The 18,731-nt window shown below is 36.9% G+C and overlaps 1 protein-coding gene across 1 annotated transcript; it reads left to right on the top strand.

The window, feature by feature from the left end:
• The first annotated feature begins 10,972 nt into the window (after window positions 1-10,972).
• On the top strand, window positions 10,973-11,813 carry LOC132140229 (uncharacterized). Its single transcript, XM_059549047.1, has 2 exons — window positions 10,973-11,069; window positions 11,132-11,813. Exon 2 carries the CDS (start codon window positions 11,163-11,165, stop codon window positions 11,811-11,813), a length of 651 nt encoding a protein of 216 aa, XP_059405030.1. The 5' UTR covers window positions 10,973-11,069; window positions 11,132-11,162.
• The last annotated feature ends 6,918 nt before the right edge of the window (window positions 11,814-18,731 follow it).

Raw genomic sequence — 18,731 nt, 5'->3', positions numbered from 1 at the left:
CTCTTTCCGGCTAAGACTGCATTGGTAAAGCCTATGACTCTGTCACGTGATGAACAAATGACTGGAAAAACCCGAAGACTCATTACTCATTGGATGAACTAATCAATTATCTTTCCGGTGTTACGGTTTAACTGGTTACCGTGTTATCTGGTGACCAACTTCCTGGTTCAGGTGTCTGCTCCAGATGTAATGGAATGACCGCAGCAGATTCGCCGATTCTGAAAGCACAAACTGACGTGATATTATGTGTCTAATAAACGCAGACTTGCTCATTGCATGATTTTGATATTCTTGTAAAGTTATTTGTATGATCGCCCGTAGCGGCGGAAGTAGGAGAGACAAAAAAAAATTTAAATAAAGTCTGTGTTGCCACAGGTTTCAAACACATGCTAAAAGACGGCGCGCCGCGAGACGACAGTCATGAACCACCGAGCTACCAATCTACACTGGTTTAGCTACAGGTGTCTGGATTGAAGACAGGACTTTCGGTGTCACATTGTGCCGCTGGCTGAATCAAAGTAAATGTGATCGTGTTAACTTGTGACCTGTGTTTACCTCAGTTGAACGCTGATTACATTTTATGGTGTATGATGTTAAAGAATATTTCATGAAGTAAATTTTTGGCTACTGTGGTTTTAATTATAAACACTATTGTTAACTTATATTTACCATAGTAGAAACATGGTACATTTTCTTTAGAGACTCCTGATGTATCATTACATGAATGTAACTTAACATTGTTTCCATGTCGCTGTTATTTTCTCGTAGAATTACTTCGGAAACGTGACTTGATTTGAATGAAGTGTAAACGTATAAGATTATGCTAGCTGAAATGCTGTGTATAAACATTACTTTATAAATGTGTTAACTTGTTATCGGAGTTCACTAGCTGGTATTTTATTTGATTATACAAGTATCTGAAATATTAACTTTATTCTGTAATAAAAAATCTGTATAGAAATGCGATACCTTGAGACTTGCGTTCACTAGCCAATTACTTAAAAAATTATGAAATATAAATGTTATTTTCTGCTTGTCAATATATTCGTAAGCAGTCCATATGAACGCTAACTGATCACAAGGTTTTATCATATAAAAAAAATCCCAATCACAATACCTTTTATTGTAAAATATAATGGGTTTACATGTACAAGGAATTTGTCTAGGTGTACTAGGCATTTGACAAAAATACAAAGAAATAATAAAAAAAAAGAAAATGAATAAAATAAATGTTAATGCTCAGCTCAATCCTGCTACAAAAGACAATGTACACAGAAGTGGCTCATTTCACTGGTTCACAAACACTAAGCTCACTGCTTCGACGATTCCATCAATAAATCAATGAACTGACTTTAGCTGGTAAATGACTGTTGTTCTCTGTTTTCCTGTTTACACTGTAAAGCTGCTTTGACACAATCAGTATTGTATTAAAGTGCTATATAAACAAAGGTAAAAAAACAAATTCATATAACACTTCTATAGCAATTTTCACAGCTTTACCACACGCCTAAACACAAGCAGGACAAAAGAAGTCTTCCTCAATGGGAGGCTGACCAACACACAGTGTTGGGGAGTAACTAGTTACATGTAACGGCGTTACGTAATTTAATTACAAAATAAATGTAACAGTAATCAGTTACAGTTACTAAGAAAAAATGAGTAATTAAATTACAGTTACTTATGAAAATTGTAACGATTACAAAGAGGATTACATTTGAATATTTACACACATCCACATACAGCTTATTTCTTTCCCAACTTGCACTAAGACATATGGCCCATAATCTCCGAGACGCGGAAAACACATTTGTAGAATCCAGTCATAAAAATGGAATTCAGCCTATAACGTGGACACAATATGCCACATTTTGGACGAATAAATCAAAAGTAGGTCAGTACACTTGAATCAAAACCCGATATGGACTGATGTCTGTGAATATTAAGCCGCAAAAAGACTGAATATGAATCATGCACGTTCTGCGTGTCTGTGGAAATCAGGCGCTGACTGGACATCGGGAGAACCGGGACTATTCCCGGTAGCCTGCATGGCAGACGATTTGGCCTTCTACTTTAATATTGTTATTGTATAATTGCAGGCCGAATATACTAAAGCGATTATTTCCGAATCCACCATTCGATAATTAAATCTCTAATAAATCATGAATCGGTTAGTCATGACTGGCAATGGTTGGGCTCGTGCGCTCTCCGCGCCTCCGCCGAACGGTTTGGATCAGACTCCGAGTAATCAATGCGAGAGAGAAAGAGACCGGAGTGAACCGTCTAAGCGCACAGCTGGAGCAGAGAAGCGACACTTCTGTTCAGGGTTTCAGGTGCAGGTCAGTTTCATCTGTAAATATGCTAATGTAGTTTTGTCTTTGTTTACTTAGTCAAGCAGCAGCAGCACATTGCTCGAAATCACTCAAAATACTGTATAAACGACATCATTATTATCTATTTTAATGTTACAGTAGTAAGTTAGCAGACAAATCATCATATTTTATCATAGGTTTAGGGGGAGCTAGTGCATACAAAAACACAACCCTTAGGAAAATTAATATAGCCTATGGTATGGCACTAACCGTGGTTTAATTATGGAATTTGTAGTAAAAATAAATACAAGTGGTAATTCATTTGCCAAAAAAACAAAATTGCACTTACAAAACATGGTAAAAGTCAAATAAAAATCTTCAGTATTAAAGTCATGAGAGAGATGGATGGATAATGGAAGTGAATGTGCAGTTCAGGAGAGAACTCTTAATTACGTTGCAAGTCCCCCAACCTAAGGATTCAAATCTTTTTGATTTCAGGTCCAAAAAAAAATAGGGCTGTCCATGTTTCAGAATGGGTTGTGGGTGTATGAGTGTGAGATTTCCCAGCCTATTTTTTCCCCAGTCCGCCCCTCATGGAAATTAATCTCTAGAACAGTCACTTAATGAGCATTTTTTACTTATTTTGAGAAACTATCATCATATCATATACAAAGAGACAGCAGTGTTTCAAAAAGACACCAATGTTTCAGGAGTTTAGTACACAAAATAGGACACATGCTTATTAGATAATTTGAGTTGATGTATATGCTTTTATTTTTTTATTAACTATTTTTCCCCAAACCATTGTTAGATGCAGTTAGATGCCTGTAGTTATGCAAAGATTTGGTTTCAAAACAGTATCTATAAACTATTTCTTTTGATTTTAAATCTGCTTTGAACTTCAGATCAATCTCTAAGTAAAAGCCAGTACTAAAGTCTGATTTTGTGGTGGATGTGTTCAAATGTGATCATCTTAATTCAGGTGATGAAGAATGATGAAAGTCTGACAGTATTGGGCACTACTTTAAGGTTAAACCTGCATGGTGTAAAATGGTTGAAGATGATTAACAGTTGCAAATTAACATTCATTAGAAATTTATAAAAGTAATCAAAATGTACTCAAAAGTAATTAGTTACATTACTTTATTAAAGTAATTAAAAAAAGTTACACTACTATTACATTTTAAATAGGGTAATTTGTAATCTGTAACCTATTACATTTCCAAAGTAACCTTCCCAACACTGCCAACACAGTTCCAGTGAAACCATAGGTCACATGTGCTATAAATCTGGTAAGAATGCATGTTGCACTTTAAAGACAATGTGCCTGTGTTAACTTGAAATATCATCTAATTTGTTTAATAAAGAATATGTGAAATATGAACATTATCAAAATGCTGCTGAAAAACCTGAATAAAAACAACACAGAACATTTTCATGAGCTTTAATGGTTGTAATGGGAATGGCCATCTGGCTTCTTGTTTTAATCAAAACTTTTATGGTCTTTGCATGTGGGTCTGTAATGACACAGCCAATTGTGCTTTGTGTATAGTGGATTCCAATTCAGATGCATAAAATCACAACCATACAAGCAGAAAAATATGTTGCAAAGTTATTTAAACAAAGTAAATTATACTTTACAGCAAAGTAGTGCAACCTATTATTATTAAACATTGTTGTAACTCAAAGTGAAATGAAAGTGAAAGTGAAAAGTGAAAGTGACGTGACATTCAGCCAAGTATGGTGACCCATACTCAGAATTTGTGCTCTGCATTTAACCCATCCGAAATGCACACACACAGAGCAGTGAACACACAAACACACACTGTGAACACACACCCGGAGCAGTGGGCAGCCATTTATGCTGCGGCGCCCGGGGAGCAGTTGGGGGTTCGATGCCTTGCTCAAGGGCACCTAAGTCGTGGTATTGAAGGTGGAGAGAGAACTGTACATGCACTCCCCCCACCCACAATTCCTGCCGGCCCGGGACTCGAACTCACAACCATTCGATTGGGAGTCCGACTCTCTAACCATTAGGCCACGACTTCCCCCATGATTACTATGATTACACAGAGCTGATTGATGATGCATACATCTAGTTTTGCAGTTCATAGTTCATGTTATGATGTCTACATCACAAACTAAAAAGGCAAACACATCTCTGTGTTTCAATTTTTTTTTAAATCCTCTGTCAGGATGTCAGAAAATATAACTTCTTTATTCCACTTGATATGACAAATGACAAACAATGCCGTTTACTCAAAAAGGCCTAGCAAACCTCGAAAAGTTGCACGTGTTCAAATCAGCTCTGTGTAATCATAGTAAGTAGTAATCATTAAGGAAATGTGTCTTCATTAAAGTCGTTAAGCTAGTTTCATTCTGTCCACATGATAACTCCATGGTACCAAATAAATTGGTCAATTGACAAGCATATATATTTCACTTTTTCACCCAACTTTGTGTAGCGAGTTGTGGTGGTTTAGTAAGAGAACATGTATAGTAGTGAATAGAGTGACAAGAGGTAATTGTGAGTAAATGGATCCTGTAAAAGTCAAAGAGTTGGAGAATCCTAGAGGTCAACCAATAGTGGATTTTGCAAATATCGAATGTTACAAAATGGACTCTTATTTGAAAGTGTTACCATTTATTTGAAGTCATGCTTAAAGATGCATATTTTTAAATATATACACAAAGGCCATAGCATTACTAGGCTGTTTTATTTTTTCCTAAATTCAGTTTTATTTTCTTCCAAATTCATTTTTTTTCCAATAAAATTTTTCTTGGATTAAGCTTTTCTCAGTTTGAATTTTTCTCAACTCCTTTTTAATAGTTCCATTTGAATTTTATTAATCAAAGCATGTCTAATTAATTAAAATAATTAAATGTATACATTTTAATCAATTTTATAAAAGTTAAATAAAAAAAAAACATGTTTAGGGCCCTACGAACAATTTTTTATTGTTGCAAATTATGTGTTTTAGAATGTGTAATTATTTGAATCCATAAAACAACTTAATTTCTTTTTTTTCTTTTTTAAGCAGCCATATGATTTTTTCCCCTTCAGAAATTCTTTGTTGTGTATTTACATTATTCTGGTTATCAAATGAAGGCATGAAGCATTAATGTATATTTAACTTTTATTATTTGAAAATTAAGCAAACTTAATTTTTTGGCAAACAAAGGGGATTTCCTTTTAAAGGGTTAGTTCACCCAAAAATTTAATTAATGACTCATATCATTCCAAACTCGTAAGACCTCCATTTATCTTCAGAACACAGACTGACTATCTCAGTCCCTCCATTGAAGCTGTGTGTACGGTATACTGTCCATGTCCAGAAAGGTAAGAAAAACATCAAAGTAGTCCATGTGACATCAGAGGGTCAGTTAGAATTTGTTGAAGCATTGAAAATACATTTTGGTCCAAAAATAACAAATTACGACTTTATTCAGCATTGTCTTCTCTTCCGGGTCTGTTGTGAGCGTGTTCAAAACACTGCAGTGATGCTGCTTATTACCTTAGCCTTTGCCTAATTCCATATCAGATGGACTGCTTCGCTATATATGTCAGATGCGTAGGCGAGGTGAACAATTGGCCAAAGCGGTCACCTCACCAGAGTAGGCAAGTTAGGTTTTGCAAGGAAGAGGACATCCGCAAATTGGTGAGTTTTATTCTTGCCTACTCATTATCTTAAAGTCAAATCACCAAATCACTAGAATCTACTTAACATAGAAAATTTTATTTTGTAGATATCCCAGGGCCCTGAATGCCAGGCCAGAAGGTCTACATTGAAGGAGAAGAAGGCCTACATACCGACAGAGGCGAGTATATCCAGTGACAGAAGGGTTTCATAATTTGATAAAATGCATTGTCCTCCTATGCACCATTTTTTTTCCCAGATCACAGAGCCTCTGGAACTGGTGGGAATGGATTTGTTTGGGAAATTGACTCCAACCAAGCAGGGAAATCAATACATTTGTGTTATGATTTATTATTTTACGAAGTGGACAGAGGCCTACCCACTAAAATCAAAAAGTGCAAGCAAAGTGTCTGACTGCATTTTAGATTTTCTATAAATTTAGAGCTCCAAAATGAATTTTTACAGATCAAGGCAAAGAGTTTGTCAATAAGGTAACATCTCTGTCACCTAAAAAATTTTTTAATTCTCTAATTTAATTTTTTCACTATACTGTACACTTAATTTTTTCACAGATTGATTTTGACTTTTGTCAGAGGTTGGGTATAAAAAGGAGCTTGTGCTCTCCATACCACCCACAAACCAATGGTCTTGTGGAGAAAATGAATGGAACCATCCAAAGGTATGATGCCGACCTGGATCGTTTATAGCTGCATAACCTTAACAGAACATGTATCTTTCTAACAAAGTTGGTGGGTTCAAATGCTGAGAGCTGGGACACACACCTGGAAGCCACCTTATTTGCACTTAGGCTCACAATGCTGCAAAAATGTTTGTGAAGAACAGCGAAAGGGAGGAAAAATGGGAAGTGCCATGCTGGGCCTTTTTGTTCCACAGTTTTCAACTGATGCCTCAGAAAGGTGTAAGTGTTTTTTTTAAACCTTTTATTTTAAGTTGATTTAAGTTGAAACAGATTGAACTGTGTATATATATATATATATATATATATATATATATACACACACATATAAATACAAAGATACATACATACAGTATATATACACAGGTGCTTCTATACCATCTCAGCAGTCCCACAAACATCACCTCCATGGCACGCTGAATTGAGGCAGTAATTAAAGCAAAACGAGCCTGTACCAAGTATTGAGTACATGTACAGTAATTGAACATACTTTCCAGAAGGCCAACAATTCACTAAATGTTTTTTTATTAAGTATTCTAATTTGTTGAGATGGTCAATTGGTTGGTTTTTGTTAAATGTGAGCCAAAATCACAGTTAAAAGAACCAAAGACTTAAACTACTTCAGTCTGTGTGCATTGTCATTCATTTAATACATGAGTTTCACAATTGTAGTTGAATTACTGAAATAAATGAACTTTTCCTCGACATTCTAATTTATTGAGATGCACCTGTATACAGGTGTTGGTCATATAATTAGAATATCATCAAAAAGTTGATATATTTCACTAATTCCATTCAAAAAGTGAAACTTGTATATTGTATTCATTCATTACACACAGACTGATATATTTCAAATATTTATTTCTTTTAATTTTGATGATTATAACTGATAACTAAGGAAAATCCCAAATTCAGTATCTTAGAAAATTAATATTACTTAAGACCAATACAAAGAAAGGATTTTTAGAACATATATTTACATACACCAGCACACACAGATTTGAGGGATCATCTTGCACCTGGGAAAGAGCTAGATTCTGAGGTAGGTTATTGTGTTTTCTTATTAGCAAATGGGTTTGTGTTTCTAGAAGTATTCATAAAGATCACAACTAATGTGCTATTGTTTGTAGCGTATCAGACCCGAACCAGACAAATTAAAGAGTCGATCAGGACTGTGGTTGAAACACGAGCCGAATTCCTCAGAAAGGCAACATGAGGTCGTAAATCATTCCTAGTGCCAGAGTCAGAAGCAAGATAACCAACCAACCAACTCTTTCATAGAACAGCTTGTAAGGGAAACAGGTCAATTTAGCTCAAAGGGAATCATTTCAGATTTTAAAGGGAATTTGAACAGAATCACTGTTTCAAGGCTGATCACTGAGACGCCCTGCGATTCACTGAACGAGCCGTTTAACATCAAATCTGCGCTGGATATTAATATCCAAAGTATAGTGAAAACACTATCAATTAGCACAGTAACAAGATCGGCAGTTTAATTAACTTGTAAGCAAAAACACAAGATACTTCTCTTTTAAATATGAATAAGGCTTTATTAGATAAATCTAAGACGTAAACTAATCCAACATATAAACGCACGCACTCACACATTCACACAAGTTGCAGGAAGATCGAAAGTTAGGGAAAGATGAGTTTAAGAGAATGGAAATGTGGAATCCCAAGTTTACAGCAATACGTTAAATTGCATAGACATGAACAACCATCAATCACTTAATTAGCCCTTGTATTGAGTTCCTCAATGAGGTTAAAATTATATTAGATACACCAGTAAAGGTCACAGTCTGGAGGTAAAGTTACTTGCATCTCCTGTGTAAAGGTGTCCCTTTGTTGTCGTTGAAAGGGGGTTTCCCTGATGTCGCTGATTGGCTGGAAGTTCAGTAGTCGCTGTAGTGACGTCTTGGGAAGCCGTGGTTGGGCGTTGGCTGAAGACGCGGAGTTGTGTGGCTGGTTGAAGTTGAACGGGCACTCAAGGTCAGACATCAGAGACTCGACGTTACAAAACTTAACTCAGAACACAAAACTCTGATTTGGGAAAAAAACACACAAAATTACATATTTTCAATATAAAAAGTGATTGTGGACTGGATATTTTTTAACCTTTTATCACAGTCTTGGGCATGTCAAAGATTAGTAACAAGATTGGCTTTGATGCATTGTTTTTGTGCAGCATTAGATTTTAATTTTTTCTGCTTCATTTGTTGTTGGTGGCTGTTTTTGCCCCATTGACTTCCATTATAACGAAATTTTTTGATTGCAAAGCCATGACACAATATAATCATGCATTCTTGATTGTTTGTGGTTTCCCTTTTGGGAAGATGTAATTTTTTTTTTTACAGTTGATCACTAGGTGGGACCATTAACCCTTTAGATAGGCCTGTGCAAAAATATAGGCCTGTGGCTTGTATATGGAGCTATATGGAGTATAACTGCATATTATATTGTTTGTGAGAGAGAGAGAAAGAGAGTGTGAGAGGGACCTTTGTGCACTTACCTTGACGTATCTGAAAAAATCCAAATATGCACCTCATGCTCTCAGAACTACATGGAGTAAACAATAAAAAAAAAGTAGTGTGTTTATGCACCTGCTGCCTCTTGATGGTGAAAAGTACGGATGGCCTATGTGTGAAATGCTTGTCTTTTCTTGATGGTAAAGCCAGTTTAAAACTTAAAATCCTGTAAAAAAAAAAAAATCTACTTTGCATCAGATTAATGAACATAATTTACTATGAACCAAAGTGCAATACCAACTTCAAATAAACTGCAGCTCGCTGGAGGGGTCAAGCTACATAATCATTTCTAAAACTTTGGTACAAGTCAAGCCCTTTCTTGTGTTGCTTGCTGCTCTTCTCACCATTAAATGACCAGCACGATGGCATGCAAGTGTTTAAATCCATGTCCTTTGCTTTTGTTTAGTCTATACTTATCACAACCATTAAAAGGCAGCCGGTGCATAAATACACTTTTGTTTACTCTATGTAGTTCTGAGAGCTGAGGTGTACGTTTTGATTTTCTCAAATACATCAAGGTAAGTGCACAAAGGTCTCTCTCTCACACACACACACACACTCACTCTCTCACTCTTACACACACAATATAATATGCTGTTATACTCCTTATAGCTTCATATACCAGGCAGAAACGAAGCTTTTTTTCCATTGGGTCCTGTCGGGTTCGGGCTCTTCAGAAGATTCGGAAGATCTTCAGCTCTAGTTACAATGGTCCAGTCAAAGTCCAGACCTCATTCTGATATTTAATGTGATTCAATAATGTGTCTTAACTTTTTCACATGACTGTATTTATTTTTTATTATTTTTATTATGTTGCATGCATGTTCAGGCTCAAAACTTACGTACACAAGCTGAGACCAGACATAATTATATCATAAGTGCATGATTGTAACAACTGCTCATGTCTATATTGATAAATTCCTAATTTTGCTTGGAAATTACTGTACACCTAATTTTCTGTCAAACGTCCATTTCATAAATAAGGCCAAATGTGTTTGTGTCATTGGATAATTTAATCTCTGTGTTGGATATCCGCTTCCACACCACTGCAAAGATGTATGAAGAGTTTTAATGAGTCTTAAAATAACTGACTTAGAAGAACATCAGACTCATCCAGTTTCCTACTCATAAGTGAGCAAAACTACACTTGTTCTTAAAGAATAAAGTGAGGCATCTTAAATCTGTGTATAATGCCTTGTTGGAAGACTGTCAGTTTCTTCTCAATCTGCTGAACTCAATCGATGAGATGCAGCTGGACTTCAAAGACATCAGTGACTTTGCCAACAAAAAGGTCTGACGTTGGGATCTTGGTTCATCCTAGGTGAAGTGATGCAAAGGTCATGAAGGGTTAAAGATCAATCAAACTGATGTACATATAATAATTGTTCATTTAAATTATTTATAGTTCTTCCAATGTTCATAACTGCATTTGTGGAAACAACTGTTTGTTGTTGGCGGCTGTACTGCGTTTGAGCTCCGTCACTATATTCTTTTCATTGACTATTTTTAACTCAAAAATCAATTTTATACATCATCGTTTCCGTTTATATAACGTGTGAATATATCCTCTATTGTATTCTACAACAAAAACAATCAGAGTCAGAGTCGAGATCACTAGTTTTATTTTGATCTCCCGGGTCCGCTATTAGCTTTTAGCCCGTTAGCATCAGCGGCGTGGTTGCAGCTAACTGCGCTTACATTGCTAATACTCTATTCACACACATTACCACTGCTGTACTCACTGTTACTTGCTTTAATGGCGGATGAATGTCTCCACTCTGTGCAGCTCCAGCTCGAGGCCGTGGGAAAGCAGATTCGCGACCTGGAGGTGAGGCAGGCCCAGCTGAGAGAGCGGAGAGCCGTGCTGGAATCATCCCGGGCTGACGCTCACAAGTCCGGGGTAAGTATACAGCGATCTGCTAACAGTCCCACCACGTCTACTCCGTGTGTTTCTCTGCACAGGCCCGGTGCACCCAGGACGCGATCTTCCCAGATGTCCTTCACTGCGACGCCGGGACACCACGGACCCTGGGTGCATCCACAGCGGAGGACACGAGCCGGGTCCCGGGCGACGACTTCTCCCCCTCCTGCCTTTGACATCTCCATCCGGAACCGCTTCGCTCCCCTCCGCGAGACAGGACGCGACGCTGTGATCATCGGAGACTCCATCGTCCAACACGTAAGTGCTACGTTAGCCGAAGGTAAAGTGCACACTCATTGTTTGCCTGGTGCTCGTGTTCTCGATGTTTCTGCGCAGATACCCGCGATCCTGAAGGCCGACGAGAGCCCCAGAGCGGTCGTGCTTCACGCCGGGGTTAACGACACCACGCTGCGGCAGACGGAGACGCTGAAGAGGGACTTCAGCAGCCTGATCGAGACGGTTCGCAGCACGACGCCCGTGGCGACGATCGTCGTGTCAGGACCACTGCCCACGTATCGACGAGGACACGAAAGGTTCAGTAGACTTTTTGCTTTAAATGAATTGTTGTTGTCATGGTGTAAAGAACAGAAACTGCTATTTGTTAATAACTGGAATCTTTTCTGGGAGCGTCCTAGGCTGTTTCGCGCTGATGGATTAAACCCCAGCAGAATCGGAGCGGAGCTGCTCTCTGACAACATCTCCAGGACACTTCGCTCCATGTGACTAGTAAGACAATTCTCTAATAACTATTATGATGAGTTTTGTTCCACCCGCTTAAATGATAAAAGTACTTGCGCTGTAAAAACTATTAAGACGGTTTCTGTTCCCCGAATAGTGAGGTCAAAATATAAATGTAGGATCTAGAAAAAATCTTATCGTAATTAAACCAGAAAAAAAGTAAATGAACAAAAACAATTTTTAAAGTTTGGGCTCATAAATATTAGATCACTCACACCCAAAGCAGTTATTGTAAATGAAATGATCACAGATAATAGTTTTGATGTACTCTGCTTGACTGAAACCTGGCTAAAACCAAATGATTATTTTGGTCTAAATGAGTCTACTCCACCAAACTACTGTTATAAGCATGAGCCCCGTCAGACTGGTCGTGGCGGAGGTGTTGCAACAATATATAGTGATATTCTCAATGTTACCCAGAGAACAGGATACAGGTTTAGCTCTTTTGAAATACTTCTGCTAAATGTTACACTGTCAGACATGCAAAAGAAGTCTAATGTATCTCTTGCTCTGGCTACTGTGTATAGACCACCAGGGCCGTATACAGAATTCCTAAAAGAATTTGCAGATTTCCTCTCAGACCTTCTAGTTACAGTTGATAAGGCGCTAATCATGGGAGATTTTAATATTTACGTTGATAATGCAAATGATACATTAGGACTTGCGTTTACTGACCTAATAAACTCCTTTGGAGTCAAGCAAAATGTCACCGGGCCCACTCATCGTTTTAATCATACACTAGATCTAATTATAATCGCATGGAATCGATCTTACTGCTATAGATATTGTACCCCAAAGTGATGATATTATAGACCATTTCCTTGTATCGTGCATGCTGCGTATAACTGATATTAACTATATGTCTCAGCGTTACCGTCTGGGCAGAACTATTGTTCCAGCCACCAAAGACAGATTCGCAAATAACCTGCCTGATCTATCTCAACTGCTATTTGTACCCAAAAATACACATGAATTAGACGAAATTACTGACAACATGGGCACTTATTTTCTCTAATACATTAGAAGCTGTTGCCCCCATCAAATTGAAAAAGGTTAGAGAAAAACGTACTGTGCCATGGTATAACAGTAATACTCACTCTCTCAAGAAAGTAACTCGTAGTCTTGAACGCAAATGGAGAAAAACTAACTTGGAAGTTTTTAGAATTGCATGGAAAAACAGTATGTCCAGCTATAGACAGGCTCTAAAAACTGCTAGGGCAGAGCATATCCACAAACTCATTGAAAATAACCAAAACAATCCAAGGTTTTTATTTAGCACAGTGGCTAAATTAACAAATTACCAGACGCCACCTGATTCAAATATTCCACCAACGTTAAATAGTAATGACTTTATGAATTTCTTCACTGATAAAATAGATAACATTAGAAATACAATAGCGAATGTAGATTCTACAACGTCTAACACTTCAGTTTCATCCATCGCACCCAAAGATAAACTGCAGTGCTTTACAAATATAGGACAGGAAGAGCTAAATAAACTTATCACTGTATCTAAACCAACAACATGTTTATTAGATCCTGTACCCACTAAATTACTAAAAGAGCTGTTACCTGTAGCCGAAGAACCGCTTCTCAATATCATTAACTCGTCGTTATCTTTAGGTCACATCCCAAAACCATTCAAGCTGGCGGTTATCAAGCCTCTTATTAAGAAACCAAAACTAGATCCTAGTGTACTGGCAAATTATAGGCCTATTTCAAATCTTCCATTTATGTCTAAAATTTTAGAAAAAGTTGTGTCTGCTCAATTGAGCACCTTCCTGCATAAAAAAGATCTGTATGAAGAATTTCAGTCAGGTTTTAGGCCCCACCATAGGACAGAAACTGCACTTGTTAAAATTACAAATGACCTGCTTCTTGCGTCAGATCAAGGCTGCTTCTCATTTCTAGTCTTACTTGATCTTAGTGCTGCGTTCGACACCATAGATCATGACATACTCATAGATCGATTACAAAACTATACAGGTATTCAAGTGCAGGCTCTAAGATGGTTTAGATCCTACCTGTCCGATCGCTACCATTTTGTTTACTTAAATGGGGTGTCATCTCATTTATCATCAGTAAATATGGAGTGCCACAAGGATCCGTCCTAGGTCCCTTTCTATTTTCAATATACATGTTGCCCCTTGGTAATATTATTAGAAAATACGGAATTAGCTTCCACTGTTATGCTCAGATAATTGGGAAGTTTCATCTGGTCTCGTTGAGATATATAGCTAAGCTAACAGAGTGTGTTAAAAATGTAAAAGATTGGATGACAAATAATTTTCTCCAATTAAATTCGGATAAGACAGAGATATTAATTATTGGACCAAAAAACACCCCACAGAATCTTGTAGATTACAATCTGCAACTAGACGGATGTCCTGTTACTTCCTCTACAGTCAGAAATCTGGGTGTTATATTGGACAGCAATTTGTCTTTTGAAAATCATATTTCCAATGTTACAAAAACTGCATTCTTCCATCTTAGAAACATTGCCAAGCTACGAAACATGTTATCGGTTTCTGATGCAGAAAAGCTAGTTCATGCATTCATGACCTCTAGACTGGACTATTGTAATGCACTTCTAGGTGGTTGTCCTGCTTTGTCAATAAACAAGCTACAGGTAGTCCAAAATGCAGCAGCTAGAGTCCTTACCAGGTCAAGAAAATATGATCATATTACCCCAATTTTACAGTCTCTGCACTGGCTACCTATTAAGTTCCGTATCAGTTACAAATTATCATTACTTACCTATAAGGCCCTAAATGGTTTAGCTCCTGCGTACCTAACTAGCCTTCTACCACGCTACAACCCATCACGCACCCTAAGGTCACAAAACGCTGGACTTTTGGTAGTTCCTAGGATAGCAAAGTCCACTAAAGGAGGTAGAGCTTTTTCACATTTGGCTCCAAAACTCTGGAATAGCCTTCCTGATAATGTTCGGGGTTCAGACACACTCTCTCTGTTTAAATCTAGATTAAAAACGCATCTCTTTTGCCAAGCATTCGAATAATGTATCTCTTAAATTGTGAGTGTAGTTGCATCTGCATTTTTATTCTTTAGCTTGGGTTAAACTAATTTTACTTTGTTGGATCAGCAGCTATGCTAATGATGTCTCTATTTTGTTTCTATGTTTTGCCACGGGATAACTAGGATTTACACAAGCTCCAGTCTGGATCCAGAACACCTGAGAAGAGATGATGCTGACCCTCAGAGGACCCCAGATGATCCTAACCTTGAATCAACAAACAGAACTAACAATTATTGCTACATGTGTGACTGCATCCTATAATTACTATTAATTAATAATATTGATAGTTCATCATCTAGCTGACTACGTCTTGTATTATTATTATTATTTTTTTCATTTTTCTAAAATCCTGTCAAACGTGCACAAACTACTAGCTACTACTAAATATTGTAGAAACATAATTTTCTGTAAAGTTGCTTTGTAACGATTTGTATTGTAAAAAGCGCTATACAAATAAACTTGAATCGAATTGACAACGGAAAACCTGCAACAAAAATATAAAGTAAGATAATTTTTTTTTACTTGTAAAACAGATATCAAATGACATTGTGCTACTAAAATCAATGTTTTTGTATTATGATTTTGCGGTTTTATAGGATCTGAGACAGTCACAGAGGATGGTGGATGATCACTTGCCCTTGTTGCCTGATGTTTAATATGGAATACAAATTTCATGTATTTTCTGGTTGTAATGTATTAAAGAGGTTGAGAAATAATTAGATATGGCCATTATAGCATTTCTAAAACAACATCAAATTAAGACTTCTTCACAACACTATGTAAAACAATTTCTACATTTTCACAGTGTATATATATATATATATATATATATATATATATATAGAAAAAGAGAGAGAGCGCGAGAGCACATATAATGGAAGGCTACTGCTCTGCAGGGTTTAGTTACAACACACCTGTCTGTAATTTTCAAGTATTCTGTTATTAATTGGTTTGATTAGATTGTTCAGGTGTGTAATTAGGGAAGGTAAACTCTGAGTGTTGCACTTTCTTCCCTTTATGAAAGTTAGAAAAAGTACACAACTCACTGCATATGCTTCAGCCACCACTTGCATGGGAACAGGTAAAAGTGTTGGTGTATTATGTAAAACTGCAAAGGAGGAGGGAGGGAGGGAGGGAGGGAGGGGGGGGGTTGTCATAACAGTTAACTACACTGTAAAAAATATAATGTGATCAAAACTCATGGCAACATTGTATTAACTAAAAGTGTAGAAGTTTTCACTTTCACAAAGAGTTGAAATGACTGTACCAGCCATTTGGATTATACTTCATTTAATGCAGCAACAGATCATTTTACAGTGTGCTAAGAGAATTGGAAGCTCATTTAGCCTACCAGTAATGTAGGTGTTGCTGCTACTGGTCCCTGTCTTTGGGTCTGAGGAAGAGCTGCCCCCAGGGATGCCCTCCACAATGGTTCGGTTTTCATTCAATTCCAAGGGCCAGCTCCTCTGCTGGGGTATATTGTGGTGGTGCAGGACCACCACCTGTTTTTTCTTTCCAGCCTTTTTCTTGGTGGCTGTTATAAATAGACAAACACATCATTTAACAGTGGCTTTTAAAAAGGAAAAAAAAAGTGGCTTTTTAAAATAAAAGACAGTATGAAGGTTTCCATTTTGGAGAATATTCTTGTATTTCACTTTTACTTGTTCCCATGTTCTAGTTGGTCCAATGGTGGCTCTGACATTAGCGAAAGTAAATATTAAATTATTAAAATGCAAAAATACACTGTAGAAAAATGATAGAAACATCTACTATGGACAGCACTTACGAATTTAATTTGTCTGCTACTTTTTGCCAGCCCGCTCTCCTGGCTTTTGCAGACATTGAGATGTTCCCTGTCGTTTTAATTAACGACTCAAATTCGGCATAACCTTCCATTAAAAGCTCTTGTTCTGCTTGGGAGAAATATTGGGCACGTTCTTTGGCCATGCTTAACAGCCAATAGCAGCGTTGCTGATCAATGTTTCTACTATCGATACATAGGCTATCCCCTTTTAAGCCAACACATGAACGCGCAATTATCTCAGATAACTCAATCCAGCGATACTTATCATACACAACAGGTGTGTTCGAAGAACCCAATTAGCCGGATCATGATTAGCACGATGAAATCATCTTGGATGTGTCATTTGATCTCGGATGTAATAAGCGACGTACGAAGAACGGGCCCCTGATACTTAAAATCTGTAAGCTACTTACTTTATTAGTTGAGTATCTTACTGATAGAGGGGCAATAATAATAAAAAAAAATAATCATTTAAAGATAGTATAGTAATTTGAAGTCTTTAGACAGTCAGTTTTTTTGGCATAAAATAATTACTTCATAATTGTATTGTTGTCTTACACAGACTTTTGCATTCATTTGAGTGATGACAGATATTATGGGAGTGGCTTGAGGAAGCGCAGGAGATGCAGATAACATGATCTTGACCCTTAAGAAACTTTCATTAATGCTGTTGTGAATATAAATAATTGGGAACCATATAAAAAAAAACTAAAAATAAAAACAGTCCACATTTTCATTTATCTATTATAACATTTATGTAGTTTTGTTCTCTTGGCTGTTTCTTATAAAAGTCTAGATATCAAGTGTCTTTTTAAAATAATATTATGTCATTCTTGCCGCCAACTAATGCTGCACTGCTGATTGTGGTTTCGAGTATCGATACATAGGCCTAACCCCTTTTAAACCAAACCATGAACGCCCAATTATCTCAGATAATTAAATCCAGTCATTCTAATCATCAACAACAGATGCTTTCGAAGAACCGAATTAGCCAGATCCTGATTAGCATGATGATATCATCTTGGATGTGACACTTCATCTCGGATGTAATAATCGATGTACGAAGAACAGACCCCAGGGGCTCGTTCCTCGTACGTTGCTTATTACATCCGAGATCAAAGTTTATTTGGAATTTTAATGTTTAATCAAAACGCCAGGGAACACCTCAAAGTCTGCAAAAGCCAGGAGAGAGGGCTGGCAAAAAGTAGCAGACAATTTAAATCTGTTAGAAGTGGCCATGTTATATGTTTTTTATCACTTATTAGCCTATATTTTTGTATTTTAATAATTGCATAATTATTTTGTTCATTGTAATGTCAGAGTCACCACACTAGAACATGGGAACAAATAAAAGTGAAGTACAAAATATTCTACATGGTATTTTTTTGTTATATTATAGTCTCTTCTCTTCTATAAAAGGCACTGTTAAATAAATGGTTGTCTGTTTATAATAGCAACCAAGAAAAAGGCTGAAAAAATAGAAAAGATCTTAGTAGCCTACACTGTAAAATATTTTGCTGCATTAAATTAAGGCTGTATAGTCATTTCAACTGTTAAATCTTGAGTAATGATGAATTGCTTTGACTTGTGAAAGTGAAAACTGATAAACTTATGTTAATGTAAAACTATTTATTGAAGAGGAGTTCAAAAAGAGTTATTGATCACATTTTTCCCAAGTGTAGTTCATTGTAATGACATTGTGTTTTCCTCTTTTGTGCACTTTTACATAATACACCAACACTTGTTAACTTAAGTGGACATTTTCTAACTTTCCAAAGGAAAGAAAGTATAAGACTTTGTAATGTCTATTTGTTTCCATTGCACTGGACAGTGAATAAACCCTCTCAGATAACTGTCATATGGAGGAACTAGCCTACCTGCAAGTGCATAATAACTTTACTTAATTTATACTTGTATGCTTTATGGCTGCAGTATAAGTTGCAGGATTCCACATCTACAGAAAGGCCTACAGAATAGTCTGCACAGACAGAGGAGACATAGGCCTACAGGTGGGCAGTGTATAGCCAACTTTTCCTTTTTATTTGTTGCATGAGGCATGTGT

The sequence above is a fragment of the Carassius carassius genome, chromosome 1 (assembly GCF_963082965.1).
Source record: "Carassius carassius chromosome 1, fCarCar2.1, whole genome shotgun sequence".
Taxonomy (NCBI): Eukaryota; Metazoa; Chordata; class Actinopteri; order Cypriniformes; family Cyprinidae; genus Carassius; species Carassius carassius.
This window is presented reverse-complemented; position numbering and strand designations above follow the sequence as displayed.